Source organism: Spermophilus citellus (assembly GCF_964194105.1).
Source record: "Spermophilus citellus genome assembly, chromosome: 14".
Taxonomy (NCBI): Eukaryota; Metazoa; Chordata; class Mammalia; order Rodentia; family Sciuridae; genus Spermophilus; species Spermophilus citellus.
In genome coordinates, this window is record NC_138194.1 from 37,891,072 (window position 1) to 37,917,279 (window position 26,208).

General features: G+C 38.7%; 1 protein-coding gene across 1 annotated transcript in view; it reads right to left on the reverse strand.

Annotated features, from left to right (window-relative positions):
• Positions 1–3,062: 3,062 nt before the first annotated feature.
• Positions 3,063–26,208, reverse strand: part of NKAIN3 (sodium/potassium transporting ATPase interacting 3) — a gene marked incomplete at both ends in the record, with an annotated part of 615,336 nt that continues 592,190 nt past the window's right edge. Inside the window, 2 exons of the mRNA XM_081266514.1 lie at positions 3,063–3,116; positions 14,622–14,692. Of these exons, the coding sequence (XP_081122640.1) occupies positions 3,063–3,116; positions 14,622–14,692 (125 nt within the window). The remainder of the gene's footprint in view (positions 3,117–14,621; positions 14,693–26,208) is intronic.

A 26,208-nucleotide genomic window follows, 5' to 3' on the forward strand; every position in this document is an offset into this window, starting at 1 on the left:
TCGTTGTTGAAAACCCTACTGGATAGGCACACAGTGCAGAGTGGATTCTCTAAAATAGGAGGCAAAAGCAAGAACTGAAATGACAGTTACCAGGGAACAGCAATCAAAGTAGTACCATGTTGGAATTATCCAGATTCGTGGGTGAAAGTGGAGGGCTACTGCCCAAGTCCACGATTCTCTTTATCATAAGTAAGCAGAGCCTCTAAAGAGTAGCCAGAAAAATGAGACACCGTGAGAGAAAAAGGAAAGAAGGTGGAAGATTATGCTAATTTTCTAGAATTTGAGAATAATCCTTGTGGATTAGTAACAATCCTTACTAGGGATGGAGATTGAAACAGTTATACCTTCAAGTGAAGAAAGATTCATCTACATGCCATAGTACGTAGTTGCCTAGATTTAACATTCCTAGAAAAATCACTAACATAAAGATTTCCTCCTTAAATCTGTTATTGGTGATTAGCCAAGGTTTAGAACTCTGAGATGCATCTTAGAAGAACACAAATCCACATGAAGAGACAAGAAAAACAAGACAATGTGAGACTATTTTATGAAATGCTAACTATATTTCTTTTCTAATGTTTAGTTGTAGATGGACACAATACCTTTATTTTATTTATGTGGTGCTGAGCGCCCCACTAATGTGAGGCAAGCAATCTACACTGAGCCACAACCCCAGGCCGCTAACTATGTTTTTGTTTGAGTGTGTAGTGACACTGTAAGGAAATGGCAGCTTTGAGTATTTAAGTATTAATTTTATCCTATTTTACTAATTTTTTACACTTTTGATGTTTTATTAGCTTTTTCAATAAGATTATGTATTAGTTTTGGAATTTTAATATAAAGTTTATTTTTTTAATTAAAAATACCATTTAAAATCTGCATGATTTCACACTGCTTAAACACGGGCAAATGCTTTCATGGCTTTTTAGAAAACAGAAGAGTTAGTTGTTTTTGTGGGATTTTAATAAACTTGAGTGGGTCACAAGAGCTTCAGACCCAACATATTGCTCTGACACTACGGATAACAACTACCTCTTTTAATTGTGAAGTGTCTCATATTTGATGGTATATTTTTAACATTTTCAGTCAAATCCACACCCTTGGGATGTTAAGCTCATAGGTCCACTTCCTAAATGAGAGATGCTGAAATGTCAAAGGCTGCTTTGGATTGGGACCCAAACCCCAACTTTTGTCCTTTATGTTCTTTTCCTTTTACCATAGTCGTTGTCCCTCTGCACAAATACAAGGCTCTGGACAAGTCCACCAAAGCTCTAAACCCTTAACGCCTTCAACTGAAGAACAGTGGCTTGGATCTCACCATTTCCAAGGTCCCTCCTTCCTCTTTTTTATTTTGAATCTGGGTTCATCCAGTAGGAATGAAAAATGATGAGAGACAATGAGGGTCCTCTGAGCAAAGGGGCACAATCTCCAGGCTCAGGAGTTAAATCAACCTCTATGAAGCCCCCTGTGGTTTTCATGGACTTGGAGGAACCTGGGTGATGTCTGTTGCATTAAGTTCTGATTCTGATTCTTAATAGAGTCACATGAAATCTGTGAGCAGAAGAAGTAGAAGGAGGAAGAGAAGAAAGCCTTAACACACTTTCAAAAATTTGCAATGCCTTTAGGTGATTTATAGACCAGTCTTAGTGATGCATGGACCAAGTTAACAATCTCTGTCCTTAATAGTGTGCAAATGCACAATTTTGTGACTTATGGTAAACTTGATTTTGGTTGTTGTACAAAGTGAGTGAAACTTATTCTCATGTAGAAAATAGTGATTCAGGAATAGGGAGAAAAAGAATGTGAAGGGTATATATATGTTACAATTAAGAAAATTAACCAATGATGAAAATGAGCACAGTTATGGTCTATGTTTGGGAATGTGGCAATTGATTGAAAAGAGGGCATGAGGGAATTTTCTAAAGTGATGAAAATGTTCTGGTTTTGACTGAGGCATTAGTTACATGGGGATGCACATATTCCAGAAGGAATCAAATTGTACCTTTAATATCAGTGCATTTTACCATATGTAAATTTTATACCAATTTAAAACAAAAACAGTTCTTTTTCTTCCCCTACAGAAGATTTTGGAACATTTCCCATATGATTTTCTTGGCTATTGGGATGGGGTAGAAGAAAGAAAAGTTGATGTAGCTCAAACATAAATATTTACTTTAGAAGTACTTGTGGAGAATTCCATAGTATTTTAACGTTCCCTTTGAATATCCTCAAAGCAAAGCTGATTGCAGATTTATGGCTGTGATTTTTTGTCCCACAAGCCCACGTGCTGTGTGTTTAGGTCTGACATAAGTGTTAGAAGGGGGATAAAGTGTAGAAAATATGGACCTTAGAGACGCCCATGCTCCCTCCAAAGGAGAAAGGGGTTCTGTAAATCACTTCAGCCTTTCATGTGCCCCCATGATACATTAATTTTTTATAACATAGGAAGAACAAGGTATCACACATGAGTTCTGAAAATTTAGATAGCCATAAGTTTGTTCTGTGTTGTGAGAAGTTGAGAGCTAGGGAGGATTCTGTGTGTTGTCTTGTAATATTGAAACAATGATCCACATTCAGTCTGAAAGCTGGACCCATTGGGTACTCATGGGTACTCATTGTACCCATGTAGGATCTGTCACAGCGTCTGCCTTTGTGTTTGATGACCACAGGCAATGTCTGCCAGTGCAAACCCACCTGGCCTAGAATAACAGCAGCACTGATCTCACACCTTAACAACACACACTGATGTTTCTCATAGAAATGACTGATGAAGTCTTCAGATTCCCTCCCCACCATTTTGCATGCTCACATTAAATATTGTTAAAAAATTAAAAACCATTTTTTTTTTACAATTTACAAGTGTTCATATAAGAAGAAAATGACTAAAAAAATACCCACCCAAGCACCTAGAACTCATCTAGCAAACAAGGCTAACAATACACAGGCTGTGACCGAAGAACTCCACTATTGGTGGGAAAGCTGGGAGGCACAGTCCAATCTCTGGAAGGAAGGTGACAGGTGTCGGATCCACAGAGTGCTGGCTGTCGGTGGTGCTTTGTTCCCTAAGTCAAGTTCAGCAGCCGAATTTCAGAGTCAATGTCATTACTTATTTCGACCTATAAAAGAAAATATGAATTGCTTTAAAGAACTTCAGTATTGAAAAAAAGAATCCTTCCTATTCGCTTAGGCCTTTTGAATGCAAAATAGCTTCTGGGTGTGCCTGGGTTGCATTGGACACCTGGGCTTTCCTGCTTTCCTGATTACAGTGTGGCAATCGGGTTTCAAAATGTAGGACTGATTTCCTGGGACAGAAATGCTGACCATGCTGCAGTTGCAAAGTGGCATGGAGTCATCAGGGGCCTTAGGGGTAAGATGATTGGGGCTGAGCTGTGTCTACACACCACCACACACACCTCCAACCTGATCTTCCTCTACCACCCCCTCTTGCTTGACTACTCAAGAATCAACCGAGTCTGGCTTTCCTACCACCTAACCACTGACCTGTTTCCCTTACATATTTCTTATCTTGTGATGGTTACTTTTATGTGCAAACTTGGCTATTCTGTGGTCCCCAGACATTTGATCAAACACTGGTGTTTCTAACCAATACATTATAACTACACAGGAGAGTGGGACTCCCTGTGCTCTATGTATATACATGCACATCATGTGATTGGGTTGATTTCATTCCTCATGGACCTTTCTTTGCTCTCTTCTCCTCCATCCACCTCTCTCTCTTCCGTATTCTCCTGGTTTACCTTCTATTTTTGAGAGATCCCTTTTTATTCCTTTTTTTTTTCCTCTTTAGCTTCCGTATACAAGAAAGAAACGTATCCTTTTTCAGGGTCAAATGCTAGTTTAAGTGTCAAAGTATCTTGTATCTTTTTGCTGAGAGTAGCATTTAAATCAGTGACTCTGAGTAAAGCTGAATGCCCTCCATAATGTAGGGGGGCCTCCTCTGATCAGTTGAAGGCCTCAAAAGAACAAGACTGAAATTTTCTGAGGAAGAAGGAAACCTGCTTCCAGGCTGCCTTTGGACCCAAACTGCAATTTCCATTCTTCCTCCTTGTGTCTCTGATTTGCAAGCACAATCTACAGATTTTGGACTTGCCAGATATCATAATTACATGCTCTAATTTCTTAAAATCTTAAAAATCTCTCCACTCTCCCCACACTGTGTGTGTGTGTGTGTGTGTGTGTGTGTGTGTGTGTGTGTGTGTGTATGTATCTGGCTCTCTTCTTTCTCCCTCTTTCTCCACACACACACACCTTAGTGGTCTAGTGGTTCTGTTCTATTATACATTCCCATGTTCAGTCACTCTTGTCTCCAATTTTTTGGTGAAGACTGCATATTCTTTGCTTCATACTAAGTGGTAAGTCTTTGGGATATAAGGGCTCTGAATTATGCAACTTTGTACAAAATGGCATAGAACCTGCTGCACAGTTCACACTTAATGAATATTGGCGGAGTACTTCAGCTCTCAATATTTCTCTCATGCAAAGTCTTAGCCCATCCAAATCCTACTGGCCTCTAAAGGTTTAGTTGAAGTTCTCCTCTGTGAAGGCTTTCACTTCTCCTCAGACATATGACTTTCCCATCCCGCTAATGGCAACTCTCATGCTATCAGTACTACCCCACGTGCAGCTCATGGCAACCAGCTTCACAATGAATGGTGCCCTAATGATTTCATTTAGGCATGAAAGTTTTTCCCTCCAACCAACTTATAAGCATCACACTAACAGAGACTATGTCTCACTCTTACTTTAACCCCCAACTAGAAACTTTTCTTCCACTAGCTCAGGATAATGATTCTATGGTATGGGATGAAATTTTTAGTCATACTTTGAAATAGCTGAAAAAATTCCAGGTTGTCACTTTCTCCAACTATAAATCATGGTCCCTGCTGCACAGCTCAGAAGTCGGAGGGCTTCACCTCTCTCCCAGCTTCCTTATTGTGTTTCCCCAGCTCTTCTGTTACTCTCTGTTCTGAATGACACAATCATATAGCTGCCCTTTTGCATTTTAACAGGGATTTAAATTGAAAGATAAAGGGATGAGATTATAGTGATGGAATTTTATGATTTTGTACAACCTCTAAGTTCGGAGGGAGATCCAATGTCCTCAAGTTCATTTATCTACTCAGCACATGAATCCGTTCCAGATACTGAGAAGGTGATGAAGGGCATGTGCTTCTTTGTTAGTAGAAGAGGTTTGGAGAAACTTCAAAATAGCTACAATGTTTATTTTTAATGTCAGCTCTGCTTCTAGCAAATATTTTATGTTCTTGGGCTTTAGCAACACAGATTAGTAAAGCAGTGAAACAGGTGGAGACTCTTCCTTTGGTGCCAGGTAAATATTCTGGAAATGTCATTTCGATGGTTAGGAAATGTGTCTGCAGGGAATTTTGAAGAACACAGTGAAGCAACTTTGACAGGAGGCATTGAAAGCAAGCCTTTGGTACTCTGTGTTGGGTCTTATTAACAAACTGACTTCTAAAAATCAAACACAGAAGTAGAGAGAACAGTATTATAAATCCCTATATATTCATTACTCTGTTTTAATGAAAATAAAAATTATGGTATCAAAGTGTCCTCTATTCATTGCTGCTTTTTGATGGGGGAGAGGCTAAGATATTTAAAACCAAATCTTAAACATTATACCATTTTATTCAGATCTCTATACATCTGCAGTGCATTGATTCTTAATGAGGGGAAATTTGCCACTGTCTGGAGACAATTTTGTTTGTCAAGATGTGGTAGGGAGTGGTGCTACTGACATCGAGTAGACACAGAACAAGGAAGCAGCTCAATATTCCCATGTGGGACCAACCCACTCTGGAGAATTATCTCATCCAAAGACAACAGTGAGTTTGAGAGATCCTGCTCAACTGGTAAGAACTAATTAATTAAATTTTTACTTATTCATTACCAACAGTTTCTTAATACCAGTTAGTATCTAGCCTGTACTCATAATGTCCCAATGGTTTAGAAACTTCTTATTGCAACAGGCTTGTCAAAAATCAGGATTCAATAAGGTACACATATTTATTTCATTATTATGTCTTTAAAATCTCTTCTAAATCAATGATAGTTTTTCCTCTTTTTGAAAAATTTGCCCCACACTATTATTCACATTTTTAGATTTGGCTGATTACTTCCTTGGTGAGATTCAAGGAATCTCATTTTGCTGTTTTTGTGTTTTCTATAATACCAGTCCAAGGTCAGGCTTGGCTTTATAACAAGATGGTGGTGGTATATACTTCTTATGCAGCTCACATAGAGATATAACATCGGGTTGTCCCAGTTTTAATGATGCTATAATTGATCCACAGGTCTGTGTTAGAACAACTTGAGATCTGGGATCCTAAAGATCATACCTTTTTAAAAATAATTTTTATTAATACAAGTATTTGTAAATCATAGTAGTTACCTGACCTGAAGGCAGAATGAAATCAAGTAATTAGATAGTGATGTTATTTCAAAGGATGTCTTTTGACATGTTTACTTGAGAGGCTTGTAAGTATCTTTAATAAAATTATTTCTCTAAGACCTGTAAGAGTTGAGGAAAAGAATGAGGGGAAGGGATGAGAAGAGGAAAAGGGAAATACTGGGAAATGATATTGGTCCAATTATTTTGTTATATTGCATGCATGTACAAAAATGTAACAATCCTGCTATGATGCGCCACTATCATGCACCAATAAAAATATAGAGATAAAATAGGGCTTGAAAACACACAACTTCCCAACTCCTGCATACACACAGATATACATGCACACACAGATACACATGCACACAACACACATACTTGATTTGTTCTACCAGCTAGTGCCTGATCTAGGTGCTATAAAGTTATTTGTACTTCTTTTGCCATTGATTAATTTTGGAGGTGTGGATCATATTTCCTTACATTAATTAATTTTGGAGGTGGTGGATCATATTTCCTTACCACTATATGAATCTACTTTCTTGCTATGGGCATCAGTGACAAATACAAAGGAAAAATAAAGAGTTCACATCCTCTCTGGAAGGCATCATTCAGATATCCTCTATTCAGATATGGCCTTCCTCGTCCTAGAAAAGGATCTATGTACTTCACATGGCAGCATGAGAAACAGTCTCTGCAAGGTTCTAGGGACAGAGAGTGAGGTCACGTATCCAAAGAAATGATTTCTGTGTCCCCAGTGAGAATGGGAAGGGGACTGACCTCCAGTCACAGTGGTCACGTCAGACTGTTGCATCTGCACTCCTGGCAGGGACAGGAGGAGACTACACCACACAGGGACAGTGAGGAGACTACACCACACAGGCCATAGAGACCCAATCAAATGGCTACAGATTAGCAATGTGTTCTTACTGTATCGTCTCCAAAATGGTACAACTATTTCATATGATGGATCCAAAACTTATTAATGCCAGTGAAAAATAAAGAGTTCCAAAGCTAGGGAGAGCAATGAGCCCTGTTGCTGCTACCATTGTGCTAAATAGGAGAAGCCCACAGCAAGTCCCATCTCTCCTTTGGGACGACTAAGATGATCCTGAGTGCCTTGCAGTTGTGGCACCCTTGAGACAGCCCCAGAGAGTTAATGCCTCCGAAAGTGCCTTCCATTTCCAAGGGACTGATGGCAGGGGCTCAGGGGATGGAACGCCCATGCTCAGTAATGGGAAGAGTGAGCCAGCCATCTCTATGAGCAGATCTCAGGTACCTCGCGCTGCCTGCCATGGAGGACAGGGTGCTTAGCAGCCCCTCTGTGTTGAGAACTATTAAAGCGTGAGAGCCATTCAAAGACAAAGGAAAACAGCAAAGACAGTTATCATGTTATTATCTTTGGGTTCCTCCAGCCATAGTTTGTTAACACATGGCTGATGCTTGTTGGTTTTTAAGTTAGAGTTTGATCAAAGGGAGACCTGTAAGAGTTGAGGAAAGGAATGAGGGGAAGGGATGAGAAGAGGAAAAGGGAAATACTGGGAAATGATATTGGTCCAATTATTTTGTTATATTGCATGCATGTACAAAAATGTAACAATCCTGCTATGATGCGCCACTATCATGCACCAATAAAAATATAGAGATAAAATAGGGCTTGAAAACACACAACTTCCCAACTCCTGCATACACGCAGATATACATGCACACACAGATACACACGCACACAACACACTTACTTGATTTGTTCTACCAGCTAGTGCCTGATCTAGGTGCTATAAATGGAAAATGTCCCAGCAGGGCACCAACTTACACGTGAGAATACTGATAGAAAAAAGCTGTTTTGGGGGAAGAACAGATACTCCTGACTACCTCTGCCTTCATCCTATGGCCTGAATCATCAGAGGTGGGTTTCCTGTGGGCCTGGACTCTGAGAGGCAGACAACCAGCAGTGAGGACTCTGGAGCCGGAGGCAGTGACAGCTTGAAATGGGGATTAGCCTCCTCTGTCTTTTAGCACTTAGTGGCAATAGCAGCCACTCCATCAGCAGTGGCCACATAGCATGTAGCAATTTTTGTGAAGAAAAAATTAGCCTCCAGCAAAGGCAATCACACAAGTCAAGATACCAAAGAAAAGTCAAGTTCTCCTTTGGAAGCCTCGAAAGCAATTGCTTAAAAGTGATGGGGGACATCGAGGGTCAGCTTTCTCATCAAGTCTTTCTTAACTGCCATCATGGGGTGTCTTCCTCATGGAAATTTCTAACATAATCAGATGCAGCTCTACCTCTGCTGTACAGCTCTGTTCTGGAATGCAGCTGCTATCTTTCTTTGACAAACTGCCTTGGTCTAATTATTTTTATGTGAAGAATTACTGCTACACAGAGCTTCATTTCCCCACTACCCGGTTGCTAACCATTTTGATGGAAATAGACCCGTCATGATTTTGACAATTGTTAATTTAGTTGTTCACTGTGATGTTCTCTGAAATTCTGTCTTGTTTTCATAGCTGCATGGATTCACACCATGCTATTTGTCTTCCCCAAAGTAAATCTGCTTTTGTGAGCCCCTTTCCCTGGATGTCATTGCTGCCACCACTCTAAGCCACCATGTAGGGGTCCTCTTCAATGCCCTGTTCACCACTTGACCTCTTGGCTCTCTGCTCTTAGGATAAAATGATCAGATCCTTGCCCTTTGCCCGGATGAGAGGTGGGATCGGTGCATGGGAGCAGTGATGGAAGAGATCCTGGTGGAGACCCTACTGTAGCCATGGTGACTATTATACTCCCTCACCAACAGCTGTGGCAAGATGAGGGGCCCCAGCATAAGGGTTACAGTTTTAAGGTGTTCCCCCAAAAGCTTATGTGTGAGAAAATGCAGGGATGTTCAGAGGTGAAATGACTAGATTATGAGAGCTGTAACCTTATCAGTGGACTAATTCATTTGATGGATTAATAATTTGAAAGAACTGTACTGAGTGGTAACTGTAGGCTGGTAGAGTGTGACTGAAGGAAGCAGGCCCTGCCCTTGGGGTTCATAGTCTGTTCCTGGTCGTCTCTCTCTCTCTCTCTCTCTCTCTCTCTCTCTCTCTCTCTCTCTCTCTCTCTCTCTCTCTCTCTCTCTCCTTCCCAGCTGCTATGAGCTAAGCAGACTTCCTTGGCTGCATTGTACCCTATGAAGTTCTGCCTTACCTCAGACCACAGTGGAATTATCTGACTATGGACTGAACCTCTGAAACTGTGAGATTAGAATAAACTTTTCTCCCCCTATTTGTTCTTGTCAGGTATTTTGGTCACAGTGATGAAAAGCTGAGTAACACAAAAGGATAATCCTGACCTGTGTGTCACATGTCCCCAAACCAGACCCAGATGACAACCATTGAAAGCATTTCTATAGTTCTGTCACAAAGAGTGATGTGGTTTAGAATGTGGAACAATGGTGGCTACAATCCCCTGGTGTCCTCACTAGGCGCTGTCAATATTCCTGCTCTGCTTAAGAATTTGCTTTTTTATAGGCTTTTTCATTTTTATGTGGGGACTCCAGCAACATTGGCTCGGATATAAGTTTTGACTTTGACCTCTGCAGAAGGGCTGAGTCAATCAGCCTCCACGCTTGGGATGCCTGTTTAATTCAGCTTTTTTTTTTTAAGACAAAAATTTTTAAAGAGAAGTTTTAGGTTCATAAAAATATTGATGGAAAGGCACAGAGATTTCCCATACACATGCATAGGTTTCTTCACTATCAACATTCCCCAGCAGAGTGGTACATTTATTAAAGTGAGGAAGCTACACTGACATGTCATTATCACTCAAAGCCCATGCTTTCTTTACATTAGGATTCTTGGGTGTTTTCCACAGATTTAGACAAATGTTTAATGATATGCATCCATTATGATAGTATTATCCAGAATAGTTTCAATGCCCTAAAAATCCTCCATGTTCCTCCCTCTCATTCCTTCCTCCCCAAACCCCTGATCTGTTTATTGTCTTGGTAGTTTTGACTTTTCCAAAATTTCATTTAGTTGGAATCATACAGTATGTGGCTTTTCCAGTTTGGTTTCTTTAACTTATGCATTTGTCTTTTCATAATTCGATTGCTCATTTCTTTTTAGTGCAGAATAAGGTCACACTCTCTGGATTGCCACAGCTTATTTGTCCATTATTCATTTACCTAATGTAGCGTATCTTGGTTTCTTCCAAGTGTTGGGCAATTATGAGTAATGCTGCTATAAACATCTATGGGCAGTGTTTGTGGAGACCTAATTTTTCAACTCCTTTGGATACATATCAAGGAGCTCAATTGCTAGGCCATATGGTAAGAGTATATTTAATTTTGTAAGAAAATGCCAAACTGTCTTCCAAAGTGATTGTGTATGTTCTTTGATAAACTCCATCTCTTCTTTCTAATGTCAGCCTCATCTTCCAGTGGAGCCTTCTTTGCCAAGGGTGTAGTAGCCATTTCTCATTCTATATAGAATTGCTTTGGGGACAATTTTGGGTGGTTATTTTTATGTAGGTCTCTTCTCCTAGTCATTAGCTGCTGGAAGTCAAATCTCAAGTGCTATTTATCTTTATGTCTCTAGCACCCAGGATAATGCCTGGGTGATCAGTCCATGGGTGTAAATTGAACTAACTCAACTTATTTCATCAGTGGGGATTGGCAGCTTGATATCATTATCTTAGAAAGAGACAAAGCACAAAAGACCAAACCCCAATGTGAGCTACCTCACCACTATCACAGCTGTATCTCCAGTATACCTGTTCACCCACAATATGTCCGTGGGAAATCCGACACTGAAACATGAGAATTCAGACTCCCTGTACATTTCTGCTGTGTTACCTATGAATGATCTATCTAGTATGGCTTGTGTCTACTCATCTCAAGTTGAAAGCTACATATTCATATATACGTGCCTGGGAATATGCCAAGAATTTTCTGATTCCTTTAGCAAAGTGGCTTCCTTATAAAACCTGGCTTTGTATTCCATGGAGATTAAAGAGGCTTAATGAAAGTTAAAAACCAGGGTTCACTCCACCTCTAACAATTTAGCACAGCAGGTTGGCTAGTTCTTCAAGCTGTTCAGGGGGCGGGGTGTGAGATGGTTTCATGGAGTTGGGTTCAATGGAATCCAACATAAAGGTCTTATTAAAAGAAATCAAGCAGGCTGATAGATACTGACTGGGTAAATGCTGCAATATCTGCATAGTGGTGAGAAACAGATATAGACCTCTTAAATTGTTTCATGCACAATGATTTCAATTCAGGTTTAGTTTGATCTCGAAGATTCCTACTCTCTTCATGGTTGAAAGGCATTCCATATTCGTCTGACATGATAATATGCATTTCCTTGCCAGCGCACCCCATGTTAATTGTGGTAATGCTGGCATATCTTTGCTGATGGTGTCACCAGTGATGCAATTTTTCCAAAGGAGCAGTCAACTGGCTTGGTGTCATGGCATTTCTGTATCCTTCTCCCTTCTGCTAGTGATGGTCTAAAATTTGGGGGCTAACAGAGGTGAGGCAAAGAACCTCACCCCCCCACTGGCACCAAGGCTAAATTTGGGGGCCAACAGAGGTGAGGCAAGAACCTCACCCCCCCACTGGTGCATAGGCCTATCCACAAGTATGGCTGTATGCTGGACTGGTAGTCAGTGACGGGTATGATCCAATTGCAGTGGTATCAACCTAAGACAGGAGGCTGACGCCTAGAGGTCAGTTTTTCCCATGACGGGTAAGAACCATATGTTGAATTGGACAACCTACCAGGCACAGTCCTTAAGCCACATTGCTTGTTGTTTAATTAATCAGAAGGGGGGAGATGCTGAGAGCCATTGCCAAGTAGGAATGATGCATCGAAATTTCCTTGCCAGCGTACCCCATGTTGCTTAGAGGAAGGACTTGTGGAAATGGACTTGCCTTGGACATTTGCTGTGACTTTGCATGTATGTTTGAGAAAGGTGACCCTGCTCAAGGACCAGGGTGGATCCGGGTTTAGGGAGGATCCTACTGGATTAGGGCGGATCAGGTTTTAGGGAGTATCCCGTCCTTGGGTTTAGGGCGGTTCCAGGTTTAAGATTATTCCTGCTGGGAATAGGGCGTATCCTGCTGCCTGAGTTCCCGTTGAGTTCTCGTGGAATTCAGAAAGTATTTGGGATTCAAAGCCTGGTGGAGTACGTGAATTTTGCGGCAGAACGTGATTTTTCCCCAGAACGTGTTTGTAGAGGGCCGGTGTGAGTTCGGGAATAAAGAATTGCTGTTTGAATCTACAAGGCTGTGAGTGGCTCGTGATTTTGTGCCCAGCCAGACTGCGGCATCTGTAGCCTGGAGTTTGTGTTACGTTCAGCTAAAAGGTGTGAGGTCAGCAGTGAACAGGGATGTTGAGAAAACCCTTTGAGGAGAGAGCAGAGTTGATCAAAGCCTTGTAGGTGATCAGAAAAGGATGTTTTATGTGTTCTTGGTTCAGAGAGATGGAAGGAACTTCAGAGAACATAACTGGGAGTCACTTGCCCTGGGCATACCACAGAACACCCTTTTAAGGTATATAGCTATATGAGTCCAATCTTTAAAACCACTCAAGGAAGTAGATTCCATTATCAACATTAATCAATGGCAGTTCTTAATAACCCTCCCTAATAGAACGATCTCTCTTACATTGCATCATTTTTCATATTGCAATTTCTCTGCAGTTTTTTTCCACAGTAAGATGAAAGAAACCATTCATCATCTTCATATTGCATAAAAATATAGGAAGACTTTCCTAGCCACTATGAGGCATTGTTTCAGTCCTTGCTTCCAATGCACCCATCATCCTTATTATTGTCACAATCCCTGCCAAGCTCCCCAAATCCACAAATATCAACTTTTGGAGTGCATCATTTACGAGTGCTCAGAAGCATGAGTAATGAGGCGGTGACTACTTGCTCCTGGAATGTTATATAGGGCCAATGTTTCTCCAAGTTGGATTTACTTTAAGAAACCAAACATTTATTTAAACATCTATCATATGACAGACATAGTGCTGGTTTGTGCAGCCTGTGAGCTATGTTTACTTTATATCACTCCTCAATACTAAAATGCATTCACCCTGGGGAGGTGGAGGAGCCAGTACCGTCTTCTTAGGGCTTACATCCCCATAGATGCAGACTGGGGGTTGCAGATTAGGGAAGGACTTGTGAAGAAAGGGAGCAGGGGAAATCTTTCATGCATGTTTATTATGCCAGTGGCTGTTTTACATGATTTCCTCTATCACTATGAAATTATAAAGGAGTGGGTTTCAAGAAAAGGAGGAGTATCTAATTACATCTGCACTATCAGGCCAGGTTTATCACTCAGGAACCATCCCAGTCAACCACTTACTTATGGTGGGACATTGAGAAAGTTGCCTAATCTCTATGAGCCCCCATTTCCTTATTCATAATCAATATCAGCTACTATAGTGCAGTATTTTTATGAAGATTAAGTGAGTTACTATAGGCCAAATGCTTAGCATAGGATAACTATTGTTATAGTTTCCAAGGAATGGAGTCACACCATCTTCTTGCCTGTTTTCTAGTATTTAACTTATCAGGCGACCAAGATTTCTTCTTCATTCTCAACAGATATTGGTTCAGTTATTGGTGACATCTTTTTTTGTGTGTGTGTGGACATTTTTTGCATGTCTTCTAGGCATGTAGAAAACTTGTTTCTGAACTCTTTAGTCAAATATGTGAGTACAAAGAACAATAATATGTATGTGTACATATTATGCACATTGTCCCATATAGTCCATCCTCCTCCCATGAAGTCATATTATGGATGATAGAACAAGTCTCAGAGACGTCAGAAAGTCACCTGGGTCGGTCTCTCTCCCCTGTCTGCTTTGCTGTGATACCCTAAGACATATATTTAGTCTTCTCTTATGCAGAACAAATAGTCTCATCTTTTTTTTTTTCACTTGCAATCAATGTGATATGCAATCAACTATTGACAAGGAAAGCAAAGCAAAAATCTCATTTAAAAAAATATAATCCAAGTCACTACTTCAGTTCTGGAATGAATAATAATAATGATGATGTCGGGTTACATGTGAAAGGTGTGTTTTAGGTATGAGTGGAAAAGTAAACCAATGATTAGTAGTAGCTCCAAATTACTTCATTTGGGGTTAGTTTTGGCCAGGTTAGAAGGATTAATATTTTTTATAGCATCACACCTTTACTTACAGGTTTAACAGGCTTTAACTCAACATGATCCTGGTAGTAGGAGTGTGTATCAAGTCCACCTATGAAATCAACTGAAAATATAACAGCCCAAGTTGAATAAATGGGTGAGTAAAAATAAATGTAACACTAAATGTTTAAAGTAGAATACACACAAAAATAGTCACAAAATATCTGCTTACCATAAAATGGGAAAATGCATATTTAGTATAAAGGACTACTAAAAACATTGTCAATGACCAAAAAGAGAAAACGGGGGTGGGGATAGTGAATTTTAAGAAACACATAAATCACCTGGGCTCTCAAAACCTCCCAAAATCACAGCTGCGATTGGTTTCAGTAGATAATGGAGTTTCATTAACTAGCATAAGATTTAAATGACGCATTTGTCCATATGTGTATGGTCACGCCCTTTCCTCTACTTATGAAAAGAGGCATTTTTTTCTTCTTGATGCCAGAATCCATTTTTCCCCTTAAAACTATTCTTTGCATCAAGAAGGCTTTTGAAAAGTCATATAATCAATCTCCATGCCTTCTGTCTTCAAGCCACTCCTAAGAAATGACATCACCCTTTTGCAAGGTGTCATGTCCTCCCTGATAGCATGGAACTTGTCTTGCCTTCACTACAATCTCTAGACGTTGTTAGTCTCTATAATAGTCTTTCTAATTTTTTTTCTATTTAGATCAAAGCCTCAGTCTTTTTCTTCTCAATTCTTTGTTTCTCTTGTTCTATAGTCTGTTGAAAACATTAATTATTTAAAACCAAGCTTTGCTTGTATGGTGGTACTTTAATATTAACAGGTATATAAGCATACGAGAACACTGAACTGTCAAAGGTGTGTGTGTGTGTGTGTGTGGAGGGTGTGTGGATGTGTGTGGGCACACACACTAGCATACACAATATTCAAATATTGTTCCATATCCTCAGTTCAAAATGGGCATTTCAGTTTAGAGAGAGAGAAATCAGCCTAGAATTTCTATTGAATTCTTGATTAGCTGAAACCACTCTTGCCAATCCCTGACCCAGTCCATCCTTTTTACTTTCTTTGGAGGAGATGAAGTAAGGCTGGGACAATCAAACCTTTACCAGCTCACTTGCATGTATGGGAGTTTTGCAAGTCTGTAGAAAATCTGGCAATCAGAAGGCTAGGGACATCTCCGGGTACCCACCCTGCAGGGAAGAGGAGCCTGATGCCTATCTTTTTCCTATCAGGTCACCAAGTTCCCCGAACACCACCTTAAGGAGAGAAGCTATGAGAACAGAGCCAATCTGAGACACTGACAAAAGTTTTCCCTACTCAGATTGAACTAGATTTTTATTAAATTAGATATGTTATCAAAATCTGCTTCTTTATCCTGTGGATCAATGGGTGGTATTTTAGAAGGAGGCAAATGTTGATTAAAAATTGAATGAGATAATTTACAGGGCCATTTTGGAAGTTAGAGAGGGTATCAGAAATTGTATATATTTTTGAGTGAAATGGTTCAATTTAAAAATTATATTCAGACAAAATTATTTCTAAAAACAAAGAAGGTATCCCTAATACATCAAAGCAAAATGAAAAGAATACATCTCTATAGTGATAATTTGGACATTACAACGTAACATTAAAAAAATCATTATTTTTATATTGATCATTTGGACATTGAAATAACATTGCCAGAATAATTTTTGGTATAAGATCATAGATTTTGATTCTTAATCAAAATGAAATCGAAACAAAAGAAACAATTGAAAAAATTGACAAAACTAAAAGTTGGTTCTTTGAAAAAATAAATAAAATCGACAGACCCTTAGCCATGCTAACGAAGAGAAGAAGAGAGAGAACCCAAATTACTAGCATACGGGATGAAAAAGGCAATATCACAACAGACACTTCAGAAATACAGAAGATAATCAGAAATTACTTTGAATCCTTATACTCCAATAAAATAGAAGATAGTGAAGGCATTGATAAATTTCTTAAGTCATATGATCTGCCCAGATTGAGTCAGGAAGATATAGACAGCCTAAACAGACCAATAACAATAGAGGAAATAGAAGAAACCATCAAAAGACTACCAACTAAGAAAAGCCCAGGACCGGACGGGTATACAGCAGAGTTTTACAAAACCTTTAAAGAGGAACTAACACCAATACTTTTCAAGCTATTTCAGGAAATAGAAAAAGAGGGAGAACTTCCAAAGACATTCTACGAGGCCAACATCACCCTGATACCTAAACCAGACAGAGACACTTCAAAGAAAGAAAACTACAGACCAATATCTCTAATGAACCTAGATGCAAAAATCCTCAATAAAATTCTGGCGAATCGGATTCAAAATCATATCAAAAAAATTATACACCATGATCAAGTAGGATTCATCCCTGGGATGCAAGGCTGGTTCAATATACGGAAATCAATAAATGTTATTCACCACATCAATAGACTTAAAAATAAGAACCATATGATCATCTCGATAGATGCAGAAAAAGCATTCGACAAAGTACAGCATCCCTTTATGTTCAAAACTCTAGAAAAATTAGGGATAACAGGATCATACCTCAACATTGTAAAAGCAATCTATGATAAGCCACAGGCCAGCATCATTCTGAATGGAGAAAAATTGAAGGCATTCCCTCTAAGATCTGGTACAAGACAGGGATGCCCTCTCTCACCACTTCTGTTCAACATAGTCCTCGAAACACTGGCCAGAGCAATTAGACAGACGAAAGAAATTAAAGGCATAAAAATAGGAAAAGAAGAACTTAAATTATCACTATTTGCAGACGATATGATTCTATACCTAGCAGACCCCAAAGGGTCTACAAAGAAACTATTAGAGTTAATAAATGAATTCAGCAAAGTGGCAGGATATAAAATCAACACGCATAAATCAAATGCATTCCTGTATATCAGCGACAAATCCTCTGAAACGGAAATGAGGACAACTACTCCATTCACAATATCCCCCCCAAAAATAAAATACTTGGGAATCAACCTAACAAAAGAGGTGAAAGACCTATACAATGAAAACTACAGAACCCTAAAGAGAGATATAGAAGAAGACCTCAGAAGATGGAAAAATATACCCCGTTCATGGATAGGCAGAACTAACATCATCAAAATGGCGATATTACCAAAAGTTCTCTATAAGTTCAATGCTATCCCAATCAAAATCCCAACAGCATTTCTTGTAGAAATAGATAAAACAATCAGGAAATTCATATGGAATAATAAAAGACCCAGAATAGCAAAAACAATGCTAAGCAGGAAGTGTGAATCAGGCGGTATAGCGATACCAGACTTCAAACTATACTTCATCTTTGTTTCTAATGCAACATATCAATGATATTTTGGGAATATAATATAAATATACAAATAAATATAAATATAATTTGCCTACATATATTTATGTGTATTTAAATATATGTTTAATATTATTGTTAATAATTAATTTTTAATTTTTTAGTATATGATTAATTTTTAAAATTTATTTACAACCTTCTTCAAAATTTTCTTGTATGATTTTATATATATATATATATATATATTTTTTTTTTTTTTTGGCGGTGGGGGGGATTACTGGGGATTAAACCTAGAGGGGCTTAACTCCTGAGCCACATCCTCAGACTTCTATTTTTTTTTTTTTTTATTTTGACAGGTTCTCCCTAAATTGTTCAGGGACTTGGTATGTTGCTGAGGCTGACCTCAAACTTGTGATCCTCCTGCCTCAGCCTCCAGAACCACTCACTGGGATTATAGGTGTTTGCCACTGTGTATGGCTAAACAATAGTATTTTGCTGAAGAAACACTCACTGTTGGTGCTGGTAAATGTAGAATATGTGTAATAATTTTAGTCCAAATAGTTTGCCTCCATACCAGTATCTTTTCTTTGTCAAAAATTTTACAAGACAAAAAACCAGTTTCATCTATTGATGATTATTTTCCATAAATACAAATGCTATCTCATATTAACTTCTTTTCATTCTGGTTCAGGATATGAATTTGTCTGATTAAACATAGGAACTCCACCAAAAGATTTATTTTTTCATCAACTTGTTTCAAAGGAAAGTTCTAAAAATGAAAACTAAATCTTATATAATAGTTGAGCTCTTACTTTTTAACTTGTCCTCCTTTTTGTGTATAAAATTCCATGTTTTCCTTATTAAATCTTTCAATTATTAAAATTTGCTAAAATCTTTGAAAGCTGCCTTTTTGGGGTGCTTTGTTGAATAGTCTAATTTTTTCAACTGAACTTGAATGTAATGCAACTATGTAAGTATAATATGTATATATCACTATATAAGTATATATATACCTACATATATAAGTATAGAAAATTCATTCATAAAAATACTATCAAGCATTGTAGGAAACAGAATAATTACAAAGTAGTTCTTCAAAGCCTGAGTAATAAAGATAAGGTAAGAGAGAAAATGTATTCTTCCATGCTAAAGTTCTTTTTGTTTTCAATATCAGTCTCACTATAAAAATATTCTAGTTTATTTATTCCTCATATGTGTGTGTGTGTATATATATATATATATATATATATATATATATATATATATATATATATATATTAATTTTGAAAATTAGATTTTGTACATTCATTGGTAAAATTTTAAATTTTCTGTGCATCTGAATCCCGAAATCACTTTTCATGTCTGAGTCTTAGTTACATGCATGTTTGATTTTAGTTACACATATTTAAAAAATTGATGTGTTCTTTGCTTTTATCTTTGAAAAGATAGTTTTAAATTATAAAATACTTTGAATACTTATAAAATCACATAACTCAAAAGAACAGACACTTATGATTTCATCATTAGGATTAAGTAGATGTAAGCATTTTACCATAGTTACTTCAAGAAACACAAGCCACATACATAGGTAAAACTCTTTTCTCCGTCCTCTCGACTTGATTTTACATATCAGCCATCTTGTTTTGAATTCTAACTTTAACATTTAGCTTTTGGGAACCTGGGCATATTATTCAACTTGTTACTAGCCCATATGGGCAAATTGCTTGCTCTAGTTATCTATTATAATAAATCACACCAGGCCATAATAATGGTTTAGAACATCTATATCATTTATTTTGCTGATGAATTGGCCATTTGAGCAGGACTCAGCGGGAAAGGTTTCTTTCTGCTCCCTTTGCAGGGCTGGAGGAGCAACTTCTGAGGTGGCCCTGGTCACATAGCTGGCAAGTTAGTACAGGTTCCCGGTGGCTACTCAAATGGGGTTGAGGGCGGAAGAACTCCTTGCTCTCTACTCCAGTCTCTGCATGTGGCCTGGACTTCCTTGCTGTGTGATAATTGGATTCCAAGGGCTAGTGACCCAAGACAGAGAGCCAAGCAGAAGTTATGTCACCTCCTATGATCTAGCCTGGAAAAACAGTCACTTCCACAACAGTCACTTCCACTTCCTCTTACTGGTCAGCATAGTTACCAAGCCTGATTAGGGCACAAGAAAAGGGCAGAGAGACTCCACTTCTTGATGGGGAAGGTAGATACAAAATCTTGTTGTGACCATTTTTGGAAAATAAATTCTTCCACAATGGTTAGTATGACTTTTAATAGGTTTACTACGAAGATTAACAAAATGTATATAGCATAGAAGATAATGCCTGTTGGGCTGAGGCTGAAGTTCAGGGACAGAGCACTTGCCTAGCACATGCTTAGAGGCACAGGGTTCAATCCTTAGCACCACATAAAATTAAACAAATAAAGGCATTCTGTCCATCTACAACTACAAAAAATAGAGTTAAATTTAAAAAAGACAATGCCTGTTGACTCTTGGTAAGAGCTGAGAAATATATTACTTCTTTTTTTTTTTTCACTAGAGTTAAATTTTCTGATCTTTGATGTATTTATTTCCCCAATTACATCTCCAGTACCGTGGAAGTAGTAAGCAAGGTAACTTGACTCCTCTATGAATCAAGTAGCGGAGGAGGATTAATAATTATGAAATTTATAAGCATTTGGCCATGATTTCTATTATTTTTAGGATAAGAGGGTCTTTTATAACTCTATGAAACTTATGGAATACCTTTGTAAAAAAATGCATACTTCTCTATCGATTAAATAATTTCCTTGTTATTTCATAGGGTTCAGAGCTCTTTGCATTCAATGGCCTCAGATTAAACACCTCATATTTGGAGTTCAGCCTTTAGCTTCTGCACGTCTAATGCTGAAATATGCCATTTTGGTGGTGGGGGGGCACTCAAGCTGTTGTTTATCTTCCAGGATTAACTATAGTCACCAAATAATTAACCAGAAAGCAGGCCTTTTACTTCACATTCAGCCATGTTGAATGCTGAGTTGTCACTGAATTGAGGAACCACAGAGCCCTGTAACCCTGCACTGGGCTCAGGGGAAAGACTCAGGAAGATGAGGACCAATGGATACATTTCCCCTCCTTTTTTTTTTTTTTTTTTTTTTTTTGCTTCTAGCAAGAGATATATAACCCAGGACCTTGTGCATGCTAGGCAATGGTTCTACCACTGAATGCCACACTCAGTCCTGATGTATTTATTCTGGACTTGCATTCTGGTCTATCACTGTTCCTGTTATGTAGTTTTTAGGCCTTTCGAATAGGTGCTTATTTGTCAAGTCCAGCAATAAATTCTTCGGGAAGCATTGCCTAGGTCCGGAAGGACTCCACGATTGGGCCATTACCCGGTGATTTGTTTTTCTGTGATATGAACTATATAAAAAAAGCTGGGATGAGTCTCAACATCAACCTAATTCAGGCAGAGAAGATTTTGCAGCACCCCCTACCTGGTCCCTGTAATGAGAGCTTTTAGGAGAGAACAATTATTTCAGAGGTAGCTGGCAACTAAATTCTGCTAGTGTAACTGCTCTGCAGTGTCATTAATCTGCTGCCATCTCCCTTCCAAAGACTCTAAGCTTTCAGAAGGCCCAGCCTGCTGTGCCAACCCACAGGCCACCATCGGGCTTATCAGAGCACACTGAGTGGCCACAGGGGCACCATGATATATCTGCTGGGCAAGGGGACTTGACAGTGTCCTAAAACATTGCTGCTATCCAGAGAGGGTGGCTGGGGCTATTCTACCACCTGACTGAAATAACTTTGTGAACCTTAAAAGCCATCCAAGAAGCCAGATGACACCCAAGTGCCAGGTTTTATGGCCATTCCTTGTTTCTTTCTTTATGTCTCTTTATGATTCTGGAAGTTCCAAATCTATTCCACTTTTCAGCAAGCATGTAAAAATGAAAATAAATGAATAAATAAATAAAACACAGGGGGCCAGTGAGATGTGCCAGGACACCATAGCTCCAGCTGGAAGGGTAGAACAGGCAGTCGCAGGGGCTGCATTATCCTGATGAGAGTTCTCTAACCTTTTTACCTTTGTTTGGTAATAAACATGCAAAATAGACTCTTCTCACATCTCTCTTACCTCCCTCAGTCTCAGGTACTGGTGTGCAGAACTAATATGGTTCACTTTTCCTTGATGACAGTTTGGTATGACAAATGCTGGGAGCAACTACCTAGAGTCTGGAGGTTCAAGAAGCAGCCCTAGCTCTGATGGGGAGCCCCAGCTCTGTCTTACTCTGGGGAGGGAAAGAGGAGGCAATAAAAGACAAGTGGCCTTTACATTGGGGAAGGTGTGCCCCTGGTGAGTGCAAGACCTCCTAACTAGTGTGTGGGCATGCATTGTGGTCTGCTGCTATCACAGAATACCTGAGACTGGATAATTTATGAAGAAAAGGAATTTATTTGCTTCATGGATCTGGAGACAGGAAAGCCCAAGGGTGTGGCAGCAGCTTCTTGTGAGGCTCTTGTGCAGCTTCATTGCATGATGGAAAGCAGAAAGGCAACTGAGTGTATGCTGAAGAGAGAGTGATAGGCGCAGCCTTGCTTTAGAACAGTCTTCTCTTCAGAAAGATTTGAATCCTTCCAAATGAACTAATCACCTCTAATGGCTCCACCTCCCAACACCACTACATGGCAATCAAAAGTCAACACAACTTCTGGAAAGACAAACAAACCATATTCAAAAGATAAAAGTGGTCAATTTCAAGAGCCTTAATTCTAATATGTTTGTGTCTTGGAAAAGCACCTGTGAGCATTCTGGTTCTTGGTTCTCATTTCCTTCTACAATCCTCTTTACACCCATTTTGCAAGGACAGGCATTTATCTCAGCCTTTTGAAATCTCAGCTTGTTGTATAATCCTGGAAGTAAAAGCCTACCAAAGAAAATGGCAGTTTTAATTTTCTATGATGCTGTTGATAATGTAATAGCTACAAAAGACAAGTTTTCCATAAATAAATACTACCACCAAACATGAAAAGTACTTGAGATAGCTTATTTTGCTCTAAAAATAATATGTATCTATGACTATATGAACTGATTGAGACAAAATTGTTTCATCCATTTCATTGGGAGATGTCATTTTAATAAATATTTTATTTTATACTTTGGATTTATTCTTAAAAATTTGTGTTACATTTATAATTACTCAATCATGTTGATAGCCAATGATTGCAATTATAACTTCATCCAAATAAATACTCTGGTACTTAAAAATTACCTGATCACTGTGAAAAATTAAATCTTTATTCATGAAATAAATCTATTTTTTTTAGAGAGAGAGAATTTTAATATTTATTTTTTAGTTTTCGGCGGACACAACATCTTTGTTTGTATGTGGTGCTGAGGATTGAAACCGGGCCGCATGCATGCCAGGCGAGTGCGCTACCGCTTGAGCCACATCCGCAGCCCAAAAAATTTTTGACTAAATAAAGCAAAATGTAATTGAGAGAAATAAAAGATGTCTAAAAGAAACAGAAAAATATAAAACATTCATGGATTGTTGTGTAACTCAATACTGTAAAGATAACAATTGATCTGTGGATCAGTTAATCTATTGATTCAAAACCATTCCATTGAAAATTTCAGCAGTTTAATAGCAACGCTAACACTTAAATGTATGTGAAAAGGCTGATTCAAGATTAATAATCTTGAATAACAACAAAATTGAAGAACCAATGATACCAGATATCATGACTATATTCTAAATGAATATTGTGGTAACCAAAAGCATATACTTTTTGCACAAGAGCAGGCAACAGGGAAATGAAATATAATGGAGTTTCAAAAATAGATCGACATGATTCATGGCAAAGGTGTCATCAGAGGGGGAAAAGAGGGAAAAGGCTCTCTCTCTCTTTTTACCCAGAGTGCTTAACCACTGAGCTATACCCCCAGCCCTTTTTATTTTTTGAGACAGGGTCTCACTAAGTTGCTGAGGCTGGCCTCAAACTTGCAGTCCTCCTGCTTCAGCCTACAAAAGGCTCATTTTAAAATAAATACATTTGGAACAACTGGATACATTGCAATATGGAAGAAAAGAAGAATGCTGATTCCTTCCTCACATGACATGTAAAAATCAATAGATCAAAATGTGAGATGCTAAATGAATAAATGTTCAGCTGACAGATGGGGTCCTTTTCACAGTTCAGTGAACACCAGCAGAAAAGACAGGATGGCCTCCCTGCTCCTCCCAACACATAGCACCAAATCAACCCTGAATTCAAAATCAGTGCTGGGGGGACCTCACCACTAATGGCCCAGTCCTGCACAAGGAGGAAATGCTAGTCTTTTAGAACATAACAGAAGTTGCATTTTTGGTGTTTAAAAACCATACCCACATTTGTCATATTCTCTTACATTGTATTGAGCCAGACTTTAATAATGCGGTTTTTCTGTCTCATTGGATAGCCACACGGAATTTTGCAGCTATTAAAATTAAACAGTTTTCAAAAATTTGGTTGCTGTTTTCACAATTTGTTAGTTTTTGACGAGGATCCTAAAATTCTGCTATTCTAATAATAAGCTTCATTTATAAAGTGTTCTGTGCTGAAAGAGATAGATGCTTTGGAGTGAGGTTTCTGGGTGTGCCTCTCCCCATCCACTTAAATTTCGGTGGGCTACATCTATTATTTTTCTTTACATTGTGCCAGTAGTTTGTATTGTCACTCAATATTTAAATATGAATTCTGGTTTTAATCCACTGTATGACCAATGTCTCTTTTCTTTACCTACTCATGAAGAATTTTGTTATCTTTGACTATTGCCTGTTGAAAATCACGTGGAATCCAATCTTAGTTCCATTTGTTACAAGCTGTGTGAGCTGGGGAAATTTTCAGTTTACTCATCTGTAAAATGAAACAATGACTCTGTCACAGGCCGTCATTATTCCAAATGAGATAATGGCCACAGAGTACACAGACCACATGCAGTAAACCAGGAGTGGCTAACATTATCTTATCTTGAATATACGTTTTCATCCAACAACTGATTTCCAAATGATTTCCCAAACGTTAAAAGCTTTGATCAGGTTATTACATAATGATTTGCAAAAATTCCTATATACTCTTCTCCCTATTTTTCCCCCCAGAAAAACAATCTATCCTGATGGAAATTGCACTGAACTTGGGACCAGTTTTTCTGGAAATCGTAGCTAATTTGGAGGAGGGGGAATTGATTAGTTGGCCACATTTGGAAGCCTAGAACTTTCACCTTCTATAGACATTTTTTCTATTCTGGGAAGATAAATTTTAATAAAGACAGAAAAGAAAACTCAGAAATCTTGGTATGTCACAGGGGAGGGGTGTGTTCCTTCTCTCCAGGATGGCTGCTGTGTAGTAATGGGAGTAGGGAGTTAGGTGGTGGGGAGGCTAGGAATCAGGAGCACTTGACCCTCTGGATGCCTGCTTGACAATCTCCTTCACCATTTCTTTAGCTTTCAACTGGCACTGATTTTATTTTCTACTCTTTTTTTTTCTTTTCTGCTGCTTCTTTGGCTCTGAGGATCCAGTCCATTGCATTCAAGACAAGTGCTGTACCACTGAGCAATATCCCAGTCCTCTCTACTTCTTGCCAATAGCACAAACCCTCAGGGGAGCTCTCCTTGTCTTTTTTTTTTTTTTCTTTTTTTTTAGTATTTTCAGTTACTTCACAGGGTTCCTTTGTCCATAACACATCCCCTTTGTGTAAAATGCACAAGTGACTTTTTCCTAATGTTTCCAGTGGTATTCCTTGAGACACAGTGCTATGCTTATCCTGGCTACTCTCACAGTATCCCCTGGACCTTGCTGGCTTCCAAATGTTGTTTTTGATCCCTGCGTAGGGACCTGGATGCACTGTCCCCGTAGGAGTGCTTTGATGATAGTAAGTTTCTCCCACTACTGTGGCTTCACGTGTGGACTTGGTTGCAAGAGTTTACCTGTCTTTACAAAAAAGCCTATGATATACCTGTTCCCATTCCCTTCCCCTCCTGTAGCCCAACATACCTATACTTTTTAGTGTTGATTTTGTCATCTTTGGAAAGGAGCAAGGCTTTCTTTCTTTTATTACTTTAGCCTTCATCTTTAATAGTCTATTTTTTTTAAAGTTTCTTAGCTCCGTGAATGCTACACAAACAGTGCTGTATTTCACTACAATATGCCCTTAACCCTCCAGCTTCTCTTCCTCAGGAGCTGGGTAAGTGGCTGGAACTGCTGCTTACAGCTATCAACTACAGTTTAGCTTTACTTCAGGCCCTTTCAGAGTTTTTGTAATTTTTTCAATTACT